Below are 23,749 nucleotides of genomic sequence, written 5' to 3'. Positions count from 1 at the left end.
GAATGCCACTCCATGCCAGCCCCAGAGGACCTTATCAGTCTTGAAAGCGGCTAAATAACTTGAAAATGATACAGAATCTCTGCATCAGAAGTGTACACCTGAAATTCCTGGTGGCTTAAGGTCTTTCTCAGCACAGGAAAAATCATGAAAATAAGAGTCTACATGAATTTATTACTACAATTGGTGATTCCTAATCACAAATTTAACAGGTTTCCTATTTTTTCCTTGTGAAACACCAAATGTGCTCTACAGTGGAGAACAATTAACATCATGCCCCAAGTCCTGTTGTTGTAAAGGAGCATGTGATGGCAGCGGGACTGCTGGGGACAGTGTGTGATGGCAGCAGGACTGCTGGGTACACCACGTACCTCCAAGAGCCTGCCCTCCTCATCATACACAGACATGGTCACCTCCACGTTCTTCGGTGTCTTCTTTTTCCCTTTGTCAAACTCCCCGTGGATCAGGGTGACGTAAATATCATTCCGAACATCTCCTGCAACACGACAACCCAGCCTGTGAGTGGTGCTGTGTGGAGTCATTTTTAAATTTCAGGATGTAATAAGATGCAAATTATAAGTAAAATATAAAATGTTCTGACTTGGTAATGAACTATTCATACAGCAGAAGTTTCTATGTGTATTGTTCCCTGTAGCTTACCTCATTCTACCTCTCTATATATACCACAGTGTCTTTGGAGTACAGTTTAGTGTCTATCAGCAGACGAATGGATAAAGAAGATGTGGTGTGTGTACACACACACACACACACACACACACACACACAATGGAATACTACTCAGCCAGAAAAAAGAATAAAATTTTGCCATTTGCACCAACATGGATGGACTTGGAGGGTACTGGTGAAATAAGCCAGACAGAGAGAGACAAATACTGCATATCACTTGTATGTGGAATCTAAAAATTAAAACAAACTAGTGAATATAACAAAAAAGACACAGCCTCACAGCTATAGAGAAAAGCTAGTGGTTACCAGTGGGCAGAGGGAAGAGGGGAGGGGCAAGATAGGGGTAGGGGAGGAAGAGGTACAAACAACTATGTATAAAATAAGCTACAAGGATATACTGTATAGCACAGGGACTACAGCCAATATTTTATACTAACTATAAATGGAATATAACCTGTAAAAATTGTGAATCACTGTTGTACACATGAAACTTACCTAAGATTGTACATTAACTATATTGCAATAAAAAAACATGAGCAATGATTTATCCATAGGGATATTCACTGTGATATTGTTTGTGAATGTGAAAACTTGGAATCATCCTCAATTTCCAACCACAGAAGCAGCTGAATAAATTATGGTACAATAAAATGAAATAATATTGATTTACTCACTTAAAAAATGGACTGAGCACCTACTCTGTACCAAGCACTGTGCTAGGTGTTTGGGAAACGACGGTAAGCCAGCCATGCACCAGCCTTGCTCTCATGCAGCTGTAAGTCTGGTGGGCAAGAGAAGCATTCTCAGACAATCACCTGATGAAATGCATCATTACAAAAGAAGGGAAAGGCCAGGCTCGGTGAAAGCATCACACTAAGTCCCAACCTTGTTAGGAAGGTGTGGGAATCTCTCCTTTGAGCTGATATTGGAGGCATGAGAGGAAGAGGGAGAGAAAATAGCATGTGCAAAGGCCCGGAGGTAGTAGATATATGATGGAAGTCTTCAAGTGAGGGGAAAGCTGTGGTGAGATGAGGCTAGAGACAGACATAAGACAAGTCTCCCTGAGGCCTGCAGGCCAAGTGAAGAATTTGTACCTTCATCCTAAATATAAACAGAAGTCATGTTTTCAGCAAGGAGGGAGTGGGACGAAATCAGATAGGCATTTATAAAAGATCATTCATGCTACAGTGTGGAGAATGAGGCAGAAAGAGGAGAAACAGGGAAACCAGTTAGGAAGCGCTGGCACTTGTCCAGGGAATTGATGACAGTAGCTACAAGTTGGGTAGTGGTAACAGGATGGAGAGAAGGGGGTGGCATTGAGAGGCCTTTGAAAGGAAAAGTGGCAGGTCTCCTGCATTAATTTTGTGTGAGATGTAAAGGAAAGGAGTGTCAAGGGTGGACTTCAGCCTTCGTGTCTGTGCAGCTGGATGGATGAGGGGCTGTTCTCTTAGATAAAACACAACAGAAGAGTCAGGTCTAGATGCCCAGGATGACAAGTTCCAAATGCAGATTTTGAGTAAGAAGTAAACAAGGAGAAGACTGATCCAATGGGAAGAGGACCCACTCAAGTCCTGAGGCAGGAAGCAGTTGGACGGATGGTTGTGGAGTTTAAAGGAAGGGTCTTGGGCCTAGAGATTTGGATTTGGAGGCAACTAACACACAGAAGCAAAGGGAGTGGATGAGATCACCAAGGGAGGGAACAGAGGGGAGAAAGAAAGGGGTCCTGTTACAGATTGAATTGCGCCCCTCCCCCCAAATTCACATGTTAAAGAGGTGAATAAGGTAAAATGAGGTCATATGGCAGGTCCTAATCCAACATGACTCGTGTCTTTATAAGAAAACATTGGGACACAGACACACACAGACTGAGGGTGACGGTGTGAGGACACAGTGAGAAGGGGGCCACCTGCAAACCAAGGAGAGAGGATTCAGAAGAAACAACCCTACAGATACACTGATCTTGGACTTCCGGTGTCCGGAACTGTGAGAAAAGAAACTTCCGTCGCTTAAGCCACAGGGCCCGTAGTATTTTGTTATGGTAGCTCAAGCAAACTGAGACAGGGCATAAGGACCAAAGACCAAGGAACTCCAACATTTAAAGGTGAGGTCGAAGATGCTCAGGTGGCAAAGGATTCCTGGGAGAGGCCTCAGGGGGGTGGGGAAAAAGAGGAGTGTGTGAGATCACAGACAGCGAGTGGGAACATTTCACAGAGGGAGTGGTCAACCTTGTCACATACTGGCCCGAGGCGACCATTACGCTAAAAACATCCAGTGGACTTGGTGACACTGTAATCTTTGGTGACTAGTGACAGCCATTCCAGACAGGATAGAGGGAGACTGGCAGGTGAGGAAACAGAGAGTATATAATCTCTTCCAAGAATTTAGCTATAGGAGAAAGTGCAGGAGAGGGAATAGTTTAAGATGAATCTGCAGCCTGTTTAAATGATGATGAGAGGGAGCCCAGCTGAGGGATGTTAGCCCAGATCTTATATTCCTCAAACCTGGCCGATTACCGGAATCCCCCACAGAGCCCTGGTCATACAAACTGCATCAGAGTCTCTGGAAAAATCTGGGAATCGGTATCTTCATATTTCCCAGGTGATCCTGATTGGCTGACCCAAAGACTAGCATATTCGGGAACCATCATTCGAGATGATTTTTAAAGTCTGTTATAGCCCTGGAAGTTTATGAACCAATACTACTGAATAGAAAGAATCTTTCCAATCCAGATTTCCAAGATAAATGCACTTTGTCCAAAAGATAAACTTCTCTATTTTAGTTTTTCAGATTTCGGTCTTGCTGCAGCAATAAAACTGCCTTCAGTTATAGGAAGAGTATCGATACTTATTTTTATAAACAACAAGAAGACAAAACAGTTTCCTAGAATGTTGATGAATATGTATTAGGGTGAAATGGCCCTGGAAGGGATGAAATAAGCAGATGAAAAACTACTTTTCACGTGAAAAGAAGAAAATGATAATCTCAATTTTAGAACTCTTTCATTCATTCATTCCACAAATATACTTTTAATACCCACCATGTACAGAAATGTGTGAGGCATCAAATTATTACTGCTCCTTAATTTCCCAAAGGAGAAACAAGATCTTGTATTAGTTTAAAAGAACCTGAATTTTTATGCAATAGATAAACAGCTTGGTTTTCGAGAATTTTTCTAACATGCCAAAGATTGTTTATTCATATATTCTTTCTTCCTATCTATCTATCAAATATACAACATACTTATATTTTAATAGTTATAACACATATATTTTATATAATACACATATATAAGGTTCCTCGAGGGGATGATTTCCTTTTACCACTGTAACAATCAAGAAAGTAAATGGGGGCTTCCCTGGTGGCACAGTGGTTAGGAATCCGCCTGCCAATGCAAGGGACACAGGTTCGATCCCTGGTCCTGGAAGATCCCACATGCTGCGGAGCAACTAAGCCTGTGCGCCACAACTACTGAGCCTGCACTCTAGAGCCCATGCTCTGCAGCAAGAGTAGCCACCGCAATGAGAAGCCCGCGCACCGCAACGAAGAGTAGCCCCCGCCGGCAGCAACTAGAGAAAGCCCTCGCACAGCAACGAAGACCCAACGCAGCCAAACATAAATAAATTAAATAAATAAATTTATTAAAAAAAAAAGTAAATGGGTTAAATCAGTGAATTCACAAGAACACCTATGCAGATTACCAACACACTGTGGCAAAAAAAGATGAAAATAAAGTAGGAAACTGCAGAATGTTTACATTCTTGTCACCACAAGTATGGGGAGAGCCGAGAACACAGTTGGAGCTTAAGCCACTGGAGCAGAAGGTCCAGCTGAGTCTGAGCTGAGTGGGCACATTGCTGGAATTTCCTGGCAAGGAGCTCACGGTGCTGATGATGTCATCATGAGAAGAGGTACGTGCAGATGAAGGAAATTATTCTCGGGACAGAGAACCTGTGCTCTTTAGCGCTACTTAATGGACGGTCTAGGAAGTAATTCAGAGGGACTTGTGCAGAACATAAAGAGAGAGCAAAGAGATATTTCTGAGTACATTTAAAAGCGTTCTCTTGGGCTTGCACACTGGGTAGTTTTCTAAGGTACTGCAACCCCGTCTCTATCTCCCACCGTCTCTATATCACTGAATGCAAATAATGAAATCTTATGGATCCATGTTGCCTCAAGAGTCCCATTAGAAGTGATAGCTGCATGGAACAAAGTCCTAGAGGACGCAGAACAGGTGAATCAAGCAAAGTGTTTACCTGGAAGGATTATTTCAGGAAAGCCCATTTTCCGGGCGATTGCTGTAGATCTATCCACCAAGTGTGAAAAGTTTTTCTGAACCTGTGTGAGGTCCCCCGGCAGGAGCTTCAAGGACACCCAAAGTCCTTTAAAGAAAGAAAAGATAAACTTTTAGCTCTGTTATGATCCATATAATAAACACACACAAACGCTGAGAAAAATATATGTGTGGTATTGATACAAAAACACATTATTATAAAGATGTAAATTCTCCCCTAGTTAACTTAGAATTTTAATGATACTCCCAACAAAATCACAGTAAGATTTCTTTGGGAATTTGACAGAAATGTGAATGGATGTTTTCTTTGGGGGAAAAAAAATAAAGATAGCCCCTCTCAGATATCAAAATACTGTAAAGTTATAGTAATGAGTGATATTAGTAGTAGAAAAGATATATAAATCAATGGAAACAATGAAATCAAGTACTATTATATACAGCAATTAAACATACAGCAAAAGAGACATAACAAATCATGAAAAATGGAACAATTCTATAAACATGCTGGGATAATTTTCTAGCTACTTAGAATCAGTCTAACCTCTCATGACACATTTTCACTAAAATAAATTCCTAATATAACAGAAAAGTAAACAGATAAAAAGACAGGAAATTAAAGGACAAAATGTGTATCACTGTCAAATCTGAGTATGAACCATTTTTCTAAGTAGAGAAACAAATGAAGAAATCACAAAAGCAAAAGAATTATCTATACAAACTGAAATTTTGATATGCATAAAAAGTAAAAGGTATACCTCATAAACCATATACTACATATGCCTATAAAAGACATGGTAAAATACTTATAAGAAATTAGGAATTCATACTCATTAGAAGAACATTCAGATCCTCACAAATAAACAGAACATGAATATACAATTCACAAAGAAGTACAAAAAGTTTATAAATATTTGGCAAACCAGAAATTGAAAAGTATGTGTCCTAAGTAAGACAAATTGTTATCTTCATTACACAAAGAGTTCACAAAAACTTTAGAAAGGAAGGAAAACTTTAGAAAACTCCTAAATATCAATACATATGAAGGCCAGATAGTTCACTGTCATGTAGTTTTTTAAAACGCTACGGTGGTCTACTTTTCACCTTTCAAACAGATAAAGATTTTTAAACATCAGTTTGCAAAGTGGGCATATGGTAATTAGTGCCCACAGGAAGAAACCTATGGGAAGTATTCTGGAAATATGTACATCTCCGAGTTTAAGCTCATTCCTATCATTTGGCCCAGAAATCCTACTTCTGGGAATTTTCTTGGGGAGGCAGTCCTAAATATGGAAAAAGATTCATGTATAAAGATAGTCACAGCAGAGTTATTTAAATTTATAATGGTAGCAAAATAGAAAGCATTTAAGTGTTTACCTTCCATGCTCAAAAAAAAAAACACAAAAATCCAAGCAATGGAATATTACGCAGCCACAAAAAATATTTATGAAGAGCATGGAAACATTTGAAAAGTGTATTGCTAAGAAGGAGGAGAAGGAATGGTATTTTTTTTCAGTTTTGTTAAAAAAAATTGTACATACACAGCAATCTAGTTAGTGTAAGCGTTTTCCACTTTCACAAATTATATCCTTAGGTTAGGAGTTCCAAAACAACAGAAATACATTTAGTTATTTCTTTTCAGATTCTATGATTTCTCACATGTATTTACTACTCAGGATAACTGTGAACACATAGCAAATTAAATATGCTGAAAATGTTTCCTAATTGCTTCCACTTCAGAAGACAATTACAGGGTGGTTAAAAAAAAAAAAAAAAAATTGACTCAATCTTCAAAATTATCCCCAAATCATCACCATTTGAATTTTAGATTTTAAACTATTTTCCCTTATTATCTGAGTTAAAAATGCAGTTTCAATAAGCAGAACTCCTCTGAGTTAAAACTAAGTCAACAAAATGATATATGGAGGTACTAAAAACAACTAAAAATGTTGTGCTAGGTAGCCCATTAGTTTATATTAATACATATTCATTTGCATTACTTTGGTCTCCTTCCTCTCAATTTTAGGAAACGTATTGGGAGAAACATATTCAGAGAGTGGAACATAATTATCCTCAAAGCTCTTTTTCTTAACTAATGAGAACCTACTGTATAGCACAAGGGACTGTACTCAGTGCTCTGCGATGACCTAAATGGGAAGGAAATCCAAAAAAGAGGGGGTCTATGTATACGTATAACTGATTCACTTTGCTGTACAGCAGAAACCAACACAACGTTGTGAAGCAACTATACTCCAATAAAAATTAATTTAAAAAAATTTTTTTAAAAAACGTTTTTCTTTGTGCCTTGACCTGTGGAAACAACACGGGGATTACAGGTCAGACAAAAGTGAGGAAAGACTCACGGGATGAGAATCTGTTCTATAGAATTTACAAAATACAGCTGTGATCCAACTCTCTTAAGTCTTAACTGCCTTTAGTCGGAAACTGAGGTGGGCAGTCCCCAGCAGGGTCTGTTTTATATCAGAGAAAGATAGTGAAAGGGCCAGAGTCCAAGGACTCAGCTCTGAGTGCCACCCCTCCACCCCTGCCAGAGTCCCCTCCCAGCTCAGTACATAGGGCTGTGTACCTTGTCCTTTGTGATTCACTTCCTTGGCTGCTATCACTTTATTCAAGACTGAAGTGAGTGGCTCATTCTCCCCAATCACATGAGATGTTATCAGGGGCGACATGATTAGCTGCCTCTGCCGGATATAGGTTTCCATGGCAATTCTGGGAAAGTGAGAAATGATTGGTAAGGAAAAAAGAGTAAGTCTCTGCAGCACAGCCTCAGATAGTGGTGGGTCCGATGCGCGTCAGTTGGAAATATAAACAGTAAAGGAACCTAACTGCAGGATACTTTCCATCTTTATTTTCCCACTGGGGGCCTATCTTAGACACCGAATTCATCTTGAAATGACTTGGGGGAGGGGAAAAATAAACCCCAAGAACAAACAAAACCGATGGTCAAATGTTAACAACTAAAACCAGGGGCGATGCTTGATGCACTTTACAAGGTGGGAGAGGCTGCGGGAATGGAATGGCAGATAGACAGAGAAAGGGGCAGGAAGACCCAGCCTCCAGTTCTGGCTCTACTTGCCAAGTGAGCTCTGCTAGAGTCTCCCCTTTGGGCCTCAGCTTCCTCATTTGTAAGGAAATGGGCCAGGATCATATGCCTTGAAGGCCCACATCTAGTGACAAGACTCAATGTACAAGAGCGGTATGTATGCCGCAGCTTCGGGATGGTGTTCGTAGAACCCCACGTGATGAAGAACTATGTTTAGGGTTGCAATGGCACAGCCACCAGCAAACAAGAGCCACTTTAAAGATCACATCAGGCTGAGGCTCGTACAGGGGGATCAAAGAGCCAAACACAGCCCCCATTCTATGGAAAGCACAAGCGCTATCAATAACTACATATCAGCCGGGCGCGGGACGACGGTGGCCAGTCTTCTCTGCTGTGGTTTCCTTCTCTTGCCCACGACACACAGGCCAGCTCTCTCTGCAGGGTTCAGACCTGTACCCTGACAATAGGGGAGAAGCATTCTTGTTTTCAAATGACTCCCTCTTAGACTAGCAGGATACACACATAAAACTCTCCCAATATAATAATCGCTACAAAGCTTTCGAGGTAAGTTATGAAAGCGTTTGCCATAAATCTTAGGAGTTCAATGCCAGAGGCTGTGATTTGCATCGTGAAAGCTGCACAGTGGCTGTTGGCCACACAGTGAGTGGTAATCAAATTAGGGCTGGGCTCCTTGAAGACTCAAAGCTTGGATTATACGGTGGAGACAGTCTGAAAGCTCACTGTTTCAGCACGGCTGCTAGGTAAGAACTGGTTCAGAAAGTAAGCGGGGAGGCACATAACAAAAGAAGAAACCCACCTCAGAAAGTGAGACAAATACAAAGAAACACATTTGAGATAGCTCATATCCGTAATGTGGCTCCTATTTTATATATATTTATAATATTATTTGTATGGAGTAGAATAAATTTCATATCCATGAATGCTGCCCCAATAATTCATATATATTGAAACATATATAATATTATATATATTAATATATAATATTTCATATAACTCCCACATCCATGAATGCTGCTCCTAGTACATATATACATATGAAATATACATATATTATATATATATACATAGGACATAATTATAATATATGTATATATAGTAGAAACAACATTCATGGATATGAAAATTATTTATATTTATCACAAGTACATTTATATTTCCTGTATTTATATATTCACATTTATGCTACGTATTTTATTTAATATTTATTATATTTACATAAGATATTGTAATATAGTTGGTTTAATATATGAAATCATTTAAGTTAATGCATTAATAAAAATTATATATTTTAATATATTATATGTATTAATTTAATATATCACACTTATTTAATATACTTAAATATACATAGTTACACTGGGAGCAGCATTCATGAATTTGAAAGTCGTGTCATAATTCACACTAGCACTAAGCTACATAAAATATTTACCTCACCATATTCTTGGAGGGTCACTGTATAAGTTGTAGGATACTAGATAAGTACATATTTTTTAAATTGTTAAGAGCAGCTTCTGGATGAGGAGGGAAGTACTACTCAGCACAAACTATTTATACTATTATATTCAGAAACTTATCCAAAAGTGCTGGACTTTAAAATGAAAGATAAGGATTTTTATATTTTAACTAAAATTACATATAATACCTATTTATTGTACAAAGAATAGTAAGCAGGTAAACCAAAAGACGGGCAAAATCACCTAGAGTTACACCAACAGAAATAATCACTGTTAATTATGGAGTATATTCTTTGAAATTTCTAAATTTTAAGGTTTTTAATGCATTTTAACAATTTATATTCTTATAAGTAGTATTTATACCCACTGAACGCTGGATGTCATATACTTTTAAAACTTTGTCAACCCCAAAACTAAATCTCTTTGTTTCATTTGCCTTTCATTGATTCTCAATGAACTTATAGGCCATTTCTTTGCATGTGTATGTTTCCTTCTTACTTCCTTATGAACTTGTATTAATTCCTTATAATTTAGAAATATTTATTCTTTTTCATAGACATTGCAAAGATTTTATTAAATTTTTTCTATGTATAAGTTGTCTAAAATTTCTGTGTGGCTAAACCTATCAATTTTTCTTATTTAGGTAAATCTTTGGTGTCTGACTCAGAAAGCCCTCCCACACATCACATTGTATAAAACTTTTGTTTTCCTATAGTACTTTAAGATTTTTGGCTCTTACACTTATATGTGTTATCATCTGGAATTTACAATGGTATAAGGTGGGAGATGAGGATCTAACTTATATTTCTTAAATGGTTAGCTAATTTTCTCAAACACTATCTTTCGCAGAGTGTATCTTTCTCCACTGACTTTAAAATTAATATTTTAAAATAATTAAAAATATATATAACCATATTACTTATTACTAATAAAATCACATATTAACTCAAATATCCTTGGGCTGGTTTCTGGAATTCTCGGTTTGTCATATTGATCTGTTGTGGTGGCCGCATACTGGCCGAGACAATCATTTTTTCTCACTGACACAACTGCCCTGTTAGGAGTCAGATCCAGCAACGTCCCAGCCACCTGTGCGAGATCAGTGGCGCATGCTTGCTGGAGTATCAGCCATTCATGATGTTCACACGTACGCTCCTTCAGCGTTACGGGGATAGAGAGTAGCTCTCCAACGTCCCCCAGTGGCCCACCCGGGGCTCCAGCTCCTGAGACTCAGTATGGGGAGCTGAGTGCAGCTCTGCGGGGAAAGCTTCCATGCATTCCCAGGCTGGCTTCTCTCCGCTTGCATGAAAACAAGGATTAGTCTACCCTTCACTCTCGCATCTCCTAAACCTTTGTTACTCAAAGTGTGATCCCCAGACCTGCAGTAGCAGAATCACCTAGAAGCTTGTCAGATGCAGACTCCAGACCCACCAGATCGTGTTTTGCATTCTAACAAGATCCCAGGTGATTCATGTGCAGGTTACAGTCTGAGAAGCCCTGTGCTATTCTACTTGATTCCTCATCCTCTGTGATACCTGTTCCATAGGACAAAGTACAGATAAACTTTGGCATTTCTGGCATTTAAATGGCACCATAATCTGGTAGGTTTGCCCCTTATGTTCCTTTGGTCATTTCTGTAGAATCAGGAAAGTGCAGTTACCCTCTTAATGGAGTGCAATATGAAGGACTTTGAATAAAGTCTTCTGTCAGCTCCGCTCTGACAATCTTCCCGCTTAAGAGCTTTCCTTTTCTAACTGGGCAAAAGGTTCCTAGCACCTGGTTCTAACACACCATCCAAAGGCCTAATCCAGGTCTCAAGTCACCTGGGATAATGCCAAAGTACTTACTGCTGAAAGGGAATAAAATGCTGCTTTTCTTCATCATCCACCTTCCCATGTATGATATCGGTAATATCCATCACTAGGAAAAAGACAAAACTTAATTAAAGAAACTAATTGCTTCAGGCCTCAGTGAGGAACTATGGAAAATTACAGTATCAGCAAACATAGAACCCTGGAGGAAGAAAAAGAGTGAGAGCGAGCAGGGACGTTGCTTTTATTTCTCGCCAATGACGACTCCCAGGGTCCCCAGCCTAGCAGGAGATCAATTCATCAGGGGCTCAGGCAGGGGCTAGGGTATTCTTGGATCAACCCTGCAGACTACCTCCTTTAAAACATTCTACTAGACCAAGTTGGTGAATTCTTGAGTCATGTGACGCTGACCCTTTTTGGTAAGCCTGCGTTCCAAGACCTAGAGAACACTCTTCTTTTTTTTTAATGGCAGGAGTGTCAATACAATAAAAGACCTGGGAGAGGAACTCAAGACTTGCAGTGGTCCACCGTCCCTCTGATTTGACATTTTCTCAGCTGGTTTCCACATAAATGAAGGGAAGCCAGGGCACCAACAGCACAGACTAGAAGACCATATAGTGATTTGGTCTTTGATGCCCGGTAAGAGCTATTAAGGAAGTGCTGTTGTAACCCTACTGCATGGATTATCTTTTTTTTTTTTTTTTTTTTTGCGGTACACGGGCCTCTCACTGCTGTGGCCTCTCCCGTTGCGGAGCACAGGCTCCAGACGCGCAGGCTCAGCGGCCATGGCTCACGGGCCCAGGCGCTCCATGGCATGTGGGATCTTCCTGGACCCGGGTACGAACCCGTGTCCCCTGCATCGGCGGGCGGACTCTCAACCACTGCGCCACCAGGGAAGCCTAGATTATCTTATTTATACAAATACAAATATTTAAGAGATGAGGAAACTGACTACAGGAAAGGTAGGTAATTTTCCCTAGGGCAAAAGTTTAAGTGGTAAAGCCAGGGTATGAACCCAACAGTGATTACAGGGCCAAACCATTTAGCCTAACTATGCCTGCTGCCTAGAGAACTAAGAAGTGGGACATTCACTCTACAGCTGCTGAGGTTAGGCAGGGGCCATGGCAAGAAGCCATTCCTTGGTTAATAAATTACAATCTAGCCATAAAACACGCACTAATGATCCACGCCACAGGTAATCCGTTTGGCGATTAAAAGAAATACTGAGATAGGAGACAATAATCATTAGAAAAACTAAAGACAAGGGAGGGAACATACAGTGCATAAGGCTTGGGAATGAATAAAGTTAGTGAAAGGAAGCTGTAGAAAGCAGGGCAGGACATCAACTTGCTATCACACACACACACACACACACACACACACACACACACACACACACACACACACACACACACACACACGAGAATTTGTATTTGAACAGCCAAATAGGCAGTTCATTTGTGAATGACATCATCTAGTTACTCCTGACTTCTGATGCTTGGCATCAAGGCTCAAAGTAAATGAATCTCCACGCCCTGAATGAACACACATACACCCTGAAATAGAAGAGCAAATAAAAGCATTGAGCTTGGCCCAGTTTGAAAGACAACGACCTTGAATATTCCTTAAATCTTTTATGAAAGAATAGACTGCCGTATAGATGGCTAAGCAGTCCTGGGCCGGGGCTCCTCGCCTTTTCTGGGCTTTTATTTCAATTCACTATCAGGAAGTTGTGCTGTCCCCTCTAGACAGAGCCTGGCCAACCTTGAGAGCAGGTGCAGTGCAAGGCCATTCAAGGGATGCACAAGGCACACAGCCTCCTGGGGTACAAAGGCTGCCTCACCAGCCACGCAACCCACAGGTCAACCCTGACAACGTGCAGTTTCTGGGCCCTCCTCGTTCCAGGGGCAGAATTGATGGCTTTCAGAACTACTTAGTGACTAAAATGTCGGTGCAAGACCAAAAATATATTTCCTCCATTTAACAAACTACAGGGGAAAATGGAGGGCCTCCTGGAAGGTTATGGAGTTTGATTTAAGCCAAGGACCCTCTTTGAAAGCAATGTTGCCTTGGAAGAGCCAATTTCCTAGACATACAAACCACTTTCCCAGGAGAATTTTATTCAATTAAAATCAATACGCAGCCGCAGTCAGGGAAGATTACAACAGTCCCATGGAGGCTTTACTGAGAGGGCCCTGCTGTGTACAAGACACAGTGCTGGGCAGTGAGGGAGAAACAAAGGAGGGGCATCTAGTTGAGGACACAGAACCCACAAAAAGCTACCTGGCAGTTTCAGGCAGTAAATGCGGTGTGTCTGATGCTAACACTAACAACCAAATTCATCTTGCACTGTCTCTGAGTCCCCTCTCTCCTTCCTCCCTCTTCTCTGTATTTCTTTTAATTTTTTTTTTTGTGGAAAAATATACATAACATGAAATTTGCCATTTTGCCCATTTTTAAATGTACAGCTCAAAGTAGCATTAAAAACATTCACACTGGACTTCCCTGGTGGCGCAGTGGTTGAGAATCCGCCTGCCACTGCAGGGGACACGGGCTGCTTAAGGCTGAATGACATTCCACTGTATGGAAAGACCATTTTGTCTATCCATTCATCCGTCAACAGAGAGCTGGGCTGCTTTGGCTATTGTGAACAACGCTGTGGTAAACACGGGTGTGACAATATCTCTTTGAGACCCTGCTTTTAATTCGTTTGGGGATACAGAAGTGGGATTGCTGGATCCTAATCTAATTTTTTGAGGCCCCACCATACTGTTTTCCCAGTGGCCATACCATTTTACATCCATCTCGGGTTCTTTCTGTACCTGCTACTCCAAAGGGTCTTCGGAGTCCACATGTGTGCTTTTTGCCCTCCTTCAGCTCCATGTGGCCAACCCGGACAATTTGGCACACGAGACTGATGCGGGGCCGGATGAGGTCTGTGCTACTGAGGTCCTACAGGGGCAGAGAGAACAGAAAAGGAGGTCACACTACATTACCCTGTCACATTCATTTCTCTTTTCTTTTCACTCTACAATAAAACACCATTCAGAGCGCACTTCCTAATGCTGAAATATCGGAAGGGCTCCTCTCTTCCCCCTATCCACCCAAGAACTATCATAGCATCAGAGAAAAATGACTGTATGCAAAAAAAGAATTTTAAAAACTTCCCCAGCTCCTACTTCAAATTTATAAATCAGATTGTATTCAATCTCAAGTCTCCAGTTTACACAGGGTATGTACAAATGGGGTCCCTTGTCATTGCTACTTTATATCCTGGCCAGGGCATATCTGAGCACCAGACGCGTTTCAGTGTCAAGTGAAATTAAAACTTACAGGATGCTGACATTTACTGGGTATCTACACATGCTGTTGATATTTCATTTCACCTTCCAAATAATCCTGTGAGGCAACTATAACACAGAAATTTACATGCACTGCTTTCTGTAATTATTCATCTGTTTTATGAGAGATATCCATGGAGAGCTTCTGGGTGTGTGTTGACTAATGAGAAATGTGTCGATGAAATGTCTCTGTCTTTTTGGGGCTCATGCTCTATGCTTGTTTGTATTCCTAAGGATGGGTGAGTAAACCCACAAAAGAGCTCACATATCTCATTTGCTTTAATATCAGAAATGATTTAACTGCATCTCAAATTCTTTTCACGAAACGGCTATCCAAGTCCTCTTTACTGAATCAAGAATTACTTTTTAAACAATCAATCCATATCTATCCACTATAATGAAATTTACTCAGGTCTCCAAGATAGGAATATATACCGATGACGATATTCACCTTGAATTTCTACTCTAGGTTTTGTGAGGCTTCTATTAATAGAAAGATAAAGACTTTAAGTGACTGGTTACATAAACTGGGGCACACTGATATTATTTAATAATATGCAATCATGTATAACTGAAGTTTCTGTAGAATATTCAATGACCAAAGAATCAGTCACCACATTTAAGTGAAAAAGTTGGACATGAAATTTGCATATAGGAGGGGCCTAATTGGTGGAGGGAGGAGGGGAGGGGGTGAATTGCAGCTATTCTGAAACGGTATTGATTAGAAGATGGACCAATGATTCAACAACACCTTTTTAATGTATTGTTGTGTTGGGTTTTTTTAATAATGTACGCATTGACTGATAAACGCCTTTTAATTTTAGGGAAAAAAACCCTCACGTATCTTAGAATTGAGGAAATACCCTGCTAGGGTATTTAACACCTAACACCCCTGTTAGGTGTTAGGGAGAGGTTTTGGGAAGAGTTCTAAGCTCTTTTTTGTCAGTGTTTACAAGGTGGTGAAGATGTGGATGGGTCAGTGCAGGGATAGTAATAGAGCACTTTTGTCATAGGGGTAGGAGGTTAACAGAGGGAATGAACAATAATAAGCAGAAATGAAGGCAGGCAGGCAGGCAGGAAGGAAGGAAGGCAGGCAGGCAGGAAGGAAGGAGGGCAGGGAGGATGGAAGGAAGGCAGGAAGGAACGAAGGCAGGAAGGAAGGAAGGCAGGAAGGAAAGCAGGAAGGCAAGAAGGCAGGAAAGAAGGAAGGCAGAAAGGAAGGCAGGGAGGAAAGAACAAAGGCAGGAAGGAAGGAAGGCAGGAAGGAAGGAAGGTAGGAAGGCAGGAAGGAAGGAAGGAGGAAGACAGGAAGGAAGGAAGGCAAGAAGGAAGGAAGGAAGGAAGACAGGAAGGAAGGCAGGCAGGAAGGCAGGCAGTAAGGAAGGCAGGCAGTAAGGAAGGCAGGCAGGCAGGCAGGCAGGAAGGAAGACAGGAAGGAAGGAAGGAAGGCAGGAAGGAAGGAAGACAGGAAGGAAGGAAGGCAGGAAGGAAGGAAGAAATGAAGGCAGGGAGGCAGGCAGGAAGGAAGGAAGGAGGGAAGGCAGGGAGGAAGGAAGGAAGGAAGGCAGGGAGGCAGGCAGAAAGGTAGGCAGGAAGGAAGGAAAGAAGACAGGAAGGAAGGAAGGCAGGAAGGAAGGAAGGCTGGCGGGAAGGAAGGAAGGAAGGAAGCCAGGCAGGCAGGCAGGAAGGAAGGAAGGAAGCAGGGACCAATGCGCCTTCCTATCACTTCCTTTGGTGCTTTACCTTCGACTGTTTTCCTGACTGTAAGAGTTGTAAGAGAAAAAGCAGACAAAATATGGGTGTGGCTTAAGGGAAAAAGGGAGAAAAGGAAGCCAGTATCTCATTTAGGCTTAATGGGAGCTAGAAAACCTGCCCACCAAGGCTGCTCAGAGCAGGTGGCAGCAGCTCCAGGGCATTTCAAGCACTGATGTCAAAAAAAGGGGAGAGAATCCCAAGGAAGTTCCTAGCCCACGAGAAGGAGAGTCACCAGGGCCCAGGCTCTAGCCCAGTACATCTCCTGGCTCTTGATCCATTTACAGCAGCACCTCCTGCCTCGGGGCAGTGGAGACAGAGCGAAAGTCCATTAACATATAAGCCAACAGAAAAGTCTAGTCCGGGTCTTTGCCCCGACTGTAACCTGGCTCTGGAAGCTTCCCCCCTTTATCTGCACAGCTCACCCCCTCATCAACTGGAAGTTCTTGCTGAAAGGTCTGCCCTGACCCAGCTGTTTAAGACAGCAACCCTCCCCCAGCCCAGAAACTCCCAATCCCCCCAAGGCACTCACGACCTCTAACATTCTATACAAATCCTCATCTATCTGATTACTGTTTATTACTGACTCCCCCATTAGAACAAAAAGCTCCTTGAGAACCAGGACATTATCTGATGTGTTCACTGTTGTATCTCAAGTGCCTGGCCTCTGACAGGTGCTCAACAAATATTTGGTGAATAAACGGGTGGGTCACTCCTGCTAGAGGGATTATGCTGATTGTTATTTTCATGTGTCCATTTTTAAATTTTCCATATACTTGTCACGTGCACCTGTGAATATCGCAAACAAAGGATAGGGTTAAACATAGGTAGGACTTACAGTAAAGACCGCTTGAAGGTTATTGAGCTTCTCGATTTCCTTGGGCATTCCATTGCTGCCCCAACGAATTAGGTAGTTTTCACTGATGAAGGGGAAAAAAAAATTCTCAATGAGCACCTAAATGGGGAGGAAGCTGCTCTCAGTATAGACTTAATAAGGTCGAAAGGTGGCCCAGAAGAGCCCAGTAAAGTTCACCAGGCAGGTCTGAGACCACACCAATGACCGCCCTCTGGTCTCCTGGCTGTAGCCTGGCTCTCTGAGGCACACCCAGTACAGCCCCATGACAAGCACTGCTCAAGACGGGCACAGACACAGTAGATTCTACCAGATTCTATCTGGGGTCTATGTTCCATCTCAAATTCTTTGTATAAAGGTTTCAGTTTTGCTGAATCAGGAATATAATATTATAAGAATCATTCCAAGTCCATCCCCTGGAACCCACCACACTGCAGTAAGCTTTCTATTTTAGATACAAACAATTTGGGGGCTTCCCTGGTGGCGCAGCGGTTAAGAATCCGCCTGCCAATGCAGGGGACACGAGTTCGAGCCCCGGTCCGGGAAGATCCCACATGCCGTGGAGCAACTAAGTCCATGCGCCACAGCTACTGAGCCTCTGCTCTAGAGCCCGCAAGCCATAACTACTGAGCCCGCGTGACACAACTACTGAAGCCCATGTGCCTAGAGCCCGTGCTCCGCAACAAGAGAAGCCACCGCAATGAGAAGCCCGCACACCGCAACGAAGAGTAGCTCCTGCTCAATGAAACCAGAGAAAACCCGTGCGCAGCAACGAAGACCCAACGCAGCCAAAAATAAATAAATAAATAATTTAAAAAATTTATTTTAAAAAATAATAAATAATTTGTCAGTAATTACTTTCAGCCATCTTCTCAAGAATAAACCTGTTTTCTTAGCTGCTCAGCGGCAGCATGACTGTAGGGTTGAACAAAGCCTATAATCATCCGCTAAAGTCTTTAATTTATAGCAGTATTGGGTTCACAGCAAAGTTGAACCGAAGGTACAGATTTCCCCTAGGCCCCCCTCCATGCCCAGCCCCCACCCCTTTATCAACAACCCCCAGCAGAATGGTACAATCATTGTTATAATCATTGAACCTACACTGAGAGGTCATTATTACCCCGAGTCTACAGTTTACATTAGGGGTCACTCTTAGTGTTGGACATTCTAGGGGTCTGGAAAAATGTGTAACGACACACCGCCACCATGACAGTATCATAGAGGATAGTTTCACTGCTCTAAAATTCTCAGTGCTCTGCTGAGTCATTCCTCCCTCACCCCTCTCTTATACTCCTTTGAATTCTCTGTTCCCGTCACCATGTTCAGATGAGTTTTCTGTGATTTCTAAGACCCAAGGAGTACACAAACTGTTACTACTGCACTGTTTCAGCGGCTATTCAGAATGGCTTAGCGACCCAAAGGGTTTTATTTTCTACTGCCTAGAAATCCTCCCCGTCTTCTCCATCTTCCCCTCTCAAACCCAGCAAAGAAATCCTCAGGGAGGAGATAGGTGAAGGCTGGGTATTTTTGCAAGATTGACGGAAGATGACCTGGGTCTCTACTACCTGATGAACGTGGACTGGTCCGGGTCGTAGAGGGCCATGAACAACTCTGCGTCTTCCCCAATGTTGCAGACAAAGTTCTTGAAGTTCACATAGAGGCCGTAGGTATGCACGGCACTGAAGATGGACTGGCCCCGCAAGTCCAGATTCTGCAGAATTGACTGAACACAAAGGACAAGATAGAAAAGCATCTTGGTTTCAGCAAGTGGGAAACGCTAGCCAAGACTCTGGCCTGCAAACGGGAGCCAAATATAATTACCCCCCAAGAGACGCACTTACTAAGAAGAAAGTGTGTTTAAGTGGAGAAGTGATCAAGTGAGAAAAATAGAACCATTACTATTTAGATGATCAAGGCGGTCCTGTAAAGCGCCTTGAACCCAAGTAATTCAATAAATGCTGTCTAAAGAGCATGTATCTAAAGTTTATGATAACTCAGGGTTTTAGTAGCTTTAAGAAGTTCTCGTCTCTCACGACAATTTCTGGGTAAACCTCAAAAGCATAAACATCACGATTCATTATCCTTCTTTTGGGGAACAACTCTCATTGCAAATAAGAGATTCCACTGGACAGGTCCACCTTCAGGCATGATTAGCCATTAGATCCAGAAACACAATGAAATGTTATTACAACTGTGCTGAAGAAATAAAACCTACAAACTAAATGAAATAAACGGAAACCTCTACTCATTAGAACAGAAAGACTGGAAGAATATATACCTAAACATCAGTATGTTTGGGCAGTCATAATATAGGTGACTTTTTTCTTTTTCTCTTTTTCTATACCTTTTGAATTTTTATTTATTGTCCAATTACTATTTTTAAAATCTTTCAAACACTTTATTTGTAAATATTATTTGATTTATTTTGGAAATCATGATCTATGTACTAAATACAGAAGTTTACAGAGTCAAGAGGCTTTTCTCCCACCCAGTTCTCCTTCTCAGAGGCATCCATTAATTGTCAGTTTCTCGTCTATCACTACAGAGTTAGTCTGCACATAGGCAAGCGCAGATGTATGTATATTCTTTTTTGAAACACAAATAATAGTCTTTTATACACACTGTTCTGCATCTTGCTCTTTTCTGCTTCATACATTATCTTTGCAATCTTCCCAGGTCAGAATATACAAAACTGCCTTGTTCTTTTTGTAATATTTTGCTTCTAAAATGAGGAAATGAATGATTTTCTAAACAACATTTCCACCTCTGTTGTCTTAACTCCTCTTCCTTCATTAAAAACAAAAGCAAACATGGAACCTCTGCGGCCAAAGTCTGCACATTTGAGGAAGCTCACCTTCTCTTCTTGTATCTTTTCCTCAATCCTCTTTGAGGCCACTTCATGGGCCTTGAAGAGGGCGATGGTGCTGGTTTCATCTGGGTCCAAGATGTTCCCGTTGTCGTCCCGCACGACCAGATCCAACCCCAGCATTCTAGAAAGAAAGAAATGGTCAGTTGGTTCTCCTCGTCAGGAGCAGACCCTTTCCTGAAGAGTCTTCACGGAAGAACCCAGAGGATTCAGCTGAAAGGCTGGGTGCCAGACAAGTCAAGATAAGAAGAGTTCACTGGCTTTTCTTTTCAATTTTTGCTTCCTTTCCATACAACAACAATGCTAAAAAACTTATGAAAATGTTACCCAAACTCATATAATATGCAAAGTAATTTGGTCTGCAGAACCTCAACAGGAAAGGCAAAACTGGTGCCATTTCTAACCAAAATCGTCTGACCAATGCTTCTTTCCCCTCATCATCTGTAGTTTGCTATAGGAACTATGAAAGACGAATGCTCAGATATTGGGGAGCTTGCCCTGATTTCCTTAAAAGCACAGGCCTGGGGGACAGTGCTTAATTAAAGCCTGTTTTTTGTTTGTTTGTTTAATTTATTTATTTTATTTATTTATTATTTTTGGCTGCATTGGGTCTTCATTGCTGCATGTGGGCTTTCTCTTGTTGTGGCGACCGGGGGTTATTCTTCGTTGTGGTGCGGGGGCTTCTCATTGCAGTGGCTTCTCTTGTTGCAGAGCACGGGCTCTAGGCGCACGGGCTTCAGTAGTTGTGACTCACGGGCTCAGTAGTTGTGACTCACGGGCTCAGTAGTTGTGGCTCACGGGCTCTAGAGCACAGGCTCAGCAGTTGTGACGCACAGGCTTAGTTGCTCCGCGGCATGTGGGATCTTCCCGGACCAGGGCTCAAACCCGTGTCCCCTGCATTGGCAGGCGGATTCTTAACCACTGCGCCACCAGGGAAGCCCTTTTCAAGACCATTTTAAAGGAGATCAAGGGAGTTCCTTGGTGGCCTAGTGGTTAGGATTCAGGGCTTCCACTGCTGTGGCCGGGGTTCAATCCCTGGTCGGAGAACTGAGATCCCACAAGACATACGGCCCGGCCAAAAACAACAAGAGCAACAAAAGGAATCAAAGAAGTTAAGTCCTGGCTGTTGGTATCACAAAATCTATCTCAGAGAATGGGCTCTGGTGTCAGCTGGACCAAGATTTGCATCCTGGTTTTAATACTTGCTAGCAATATGACTTTGGTCATCTACTTAATTTTGCAAAGGCCTAGTTTCCTCATCTGTAAATTATTCCCTACCCTTCAGGGCTGTTGTGTGAATTTAATGAGATAACGCATATAAAACACAAAGTACAATAATATCTAGCATATAATAGGCTCTCAATGAATGTTAGCTCCTACTGGCACAAGAAAACCCCTGGCTGTGTTAAGACGGAGCTCTGGGTGCCGCACGGGAATAGTAAGGGCCATACGGTCCCTGCGTGGCACCATCCCAGCAAGGCTTTTTATGCCCGATGTGCACACAGAAGCAGAAAAAAATTATACTTAGTTCTAAGAAGTTGGGGACTGTGGTGGAAACAGGATACTGTGATCTGAACACCCAGTTCATTCCAGGCACTAGCAGTTTAGGAGTGAGGATGCCCAAAGGGCAAGAAAGTTCAAGGATAATGGCGGCACGTGCCAAGTCTTTGGGCAGCAAGCAAAAATGCCTAACTTCCTGCCTCCCTGTTTTACAGCATCTTCATCAACTGATTCAATCTGGCAGGTCCCTTGCCAGAGCAGCCAGATCCACAGGCCACCCAGACTATGAGCAATGGGCCTTGTTGGCTGCTCAGAGACTGGATCACGGATGTACTGACGGAGCAGCTTAATTTCTTGAGCTGCTTCCAAGGGCTGAAATGAAAAGGCCAGCGTGGTCTGCTGTTTGTAGGACATTACCATCCTCTGCCAGAGACCAGAGGCCTCCAGGCTGATGCCACAGTGTGCCAAGACCCAAGAGTACAGAGGCAGCATATGTGCCAGGAGGGAGCTGCTTTATCCCATCTTAGCTGTTGTTTAAGCGTCTCCCCAGGACCATATGACTAGCAGTGCAGCTCCTGTGGTTATACTCCTGTGAACAGACAAGGGCGGAACAACTAAGCCCGTGCACCGCAACTACTGAGCCTGCGCTCTAGAGCCCGCGAGCCACAACTACTGAAGCCCGCGCGCCTAGAGCCCGTGCTCCGCAACAAGAGAAGCCACCGCTGGGGCCTCCCTGGTGGCGCAGTGGTTGAGAGTCCGCCTGCTGATGCAGGCGATACGGGTTCGTGCCCCGGTCCGGGAGGATCCCACATGCGCGGAGCGGCTCGGCCCGTGAGCCATGGCCGCTGAGCTTGCGCGTCCGGTAACGGGACAGGCCACGACAGTGAGAGGCCCACATATCGAAATAAAAAAAAAAAAAAAAAAAAAAAAAAAAAAAAGAGAAGCCACCGCAAGGAGAAGCCTGCAAGCCGCAACGAAGAGTAACCCTTGCTCGCTGCAACTAGAGAAAGCCCGCGCTCAGCAACGAAGACCCAACACAGTCAAGAAAAAAAAAAAAACAACTAAATGTCAAATGAATCATCAACAAAAACTGAGAAACGAACCCAGTGTTTAAAAAGAGCTGGTCAGGAAGGACGAATCATCCCAGGTCACCATCAATTTTGATGAATCGACTAAATTTTTCGTCTTCCAAAGGGCAGTAACATCTGGAACCTACATATCTCACTGAGCCAATCGGAAGATGAATGATGTGATTTAACCCTTTAGAGGTTATCGGAGACAGGCTATTCTGGCAAATCTGGTTTTACACAATGTAAGCAATGGTCCCACTTAGGGGAAGACAGAAAGAAAGAGAGAGAATGAGTCTGATGATGATTTAAAACCCTCTGTTAGAAGAAAGATAGCAGGGGGGAGGGATAAATTATGGTTTGGGATTAACAGATACACACCACTACATATAAAATAGATAAACAACAAGGACCTGATGTATAGCACAGGGAACTCTACTCAATATTGTTTAATAACCTAAATGGGAAAAGAATCTGAAAAAGAACAGATACATGTATAACTGAATCACTTTGCTGTACACCTGAAACTAACACAATAGTAAAGCAACTATACTCCAGTATAAAATAAAAACTAAAAAAAAAAAAGAACAAAGATAGAGATAGTCCCAGGTCCCTGAAATTGTCAGCTTCTGATGCTCAGACCCTCTGAGTTTGTCTGGCAGTGGAGTTGCTTCCATTCAAGCCCCATATTACCTGATCATCCATCATCTCCTTGAGACCAGAGATCCAGCACAGGGTCTGGCCCATGAAGGGCATTGTCAAATTTTCTTCTACAAAATTAAATGTTTTCCAAGGCAGAAAGAGAAGAGTTAAGCATTGTTCTTTGGCAACTCTAAGATCACAAGCTCATGGTGAGCTCTGTCCTTAGCATGAATGTGCGTGGTTTTTTCCAAGTTCTCAGTGAAAAGTCATCCCTGGTTTACCTGTTCCCGTGATCGATTTTGGCTGTGACCTTCATCTTGAGCTCTGCCAGTTCGTCCTTGGGGAGGGTTCCAGACAGGATCTGGGACCGCCACTCAATCAGGCTGTACGTCATCTGCTGCAGCTG

The 23,749-nt window shown here is 42.3% G+C and overlaps 1 protein-coding gene across 1 annotated transcript in view; it reads right to left on the bottom strand.

Annotated features, from left to right (window-relative positions):
- DOCK5 (dedicator of cytokinesis 5) overlaps window positions 1-23,749 on the bottom strand; it is a 214,772-nt gene that overhangs the window by 87,359 nt on the left and 103,664 nt on the right. The window contains exons 6-14 of the mRNA XM_007458822.1: window positions 23,625-23,749; window positions 20,123-20,258; window positions 18,834-18,991; window positions 17,254-17,335; window positions 14,145-14,274; window positions 11,359-11,431; window positions 7,560-7,702; window positions 4,938-5,063; window positions 369-493 (exon numbers count right to left, since the gene is read on the bottom strand). The exon at window positions 23,625-23,749 is cut by the window's right edge and continues 23 nt beyond it. Coding sequence (XP_007458884.1) covers window positions 369-493; window positions 4,938-5,063; window positions 7,560-7,702; window positions 11,359-11,431; window positions 14,145-14,274; window positions 17,254-17,335; window positions 18,834-18,991; window positions 20,123-20,258; window positions 23,625-23,749 — 1,098 coding nt within the window. The remainder of the gene's footprint in view (window positions 1-368; window positions 494-4,937; window positions 5,064-7,559; window positions 7,703-11,358; window positions 11,432-14,144; window positions 14,275-17,253; window positions 17,336-18,833; window positions 18,992-20,122; window positions 20,259-23,624) is intronic.

Source organism: Lipotes vexillifer, unplaced genomic scaffold (assembly GCF_000442215.2).
Source record: "Lipotes vexillifer unplaced genomic scaffold, Lipotes_vexillifer_v1.1 scaffold484, whole genome shotgun sequence".
In the NCBI taxonomy this organism is placed as follows: domain Eukaryota; kingdom Metazoa; phylum Chordata; class Mammalia; order Artiodactyla; family Lipotidae; genus Lipotes; species Lipotes vexillifer.
Note: the sequence above shows the minus strand (reverse complement) of the source record. Positions and strands in the feature narration are given on the sequence as shown.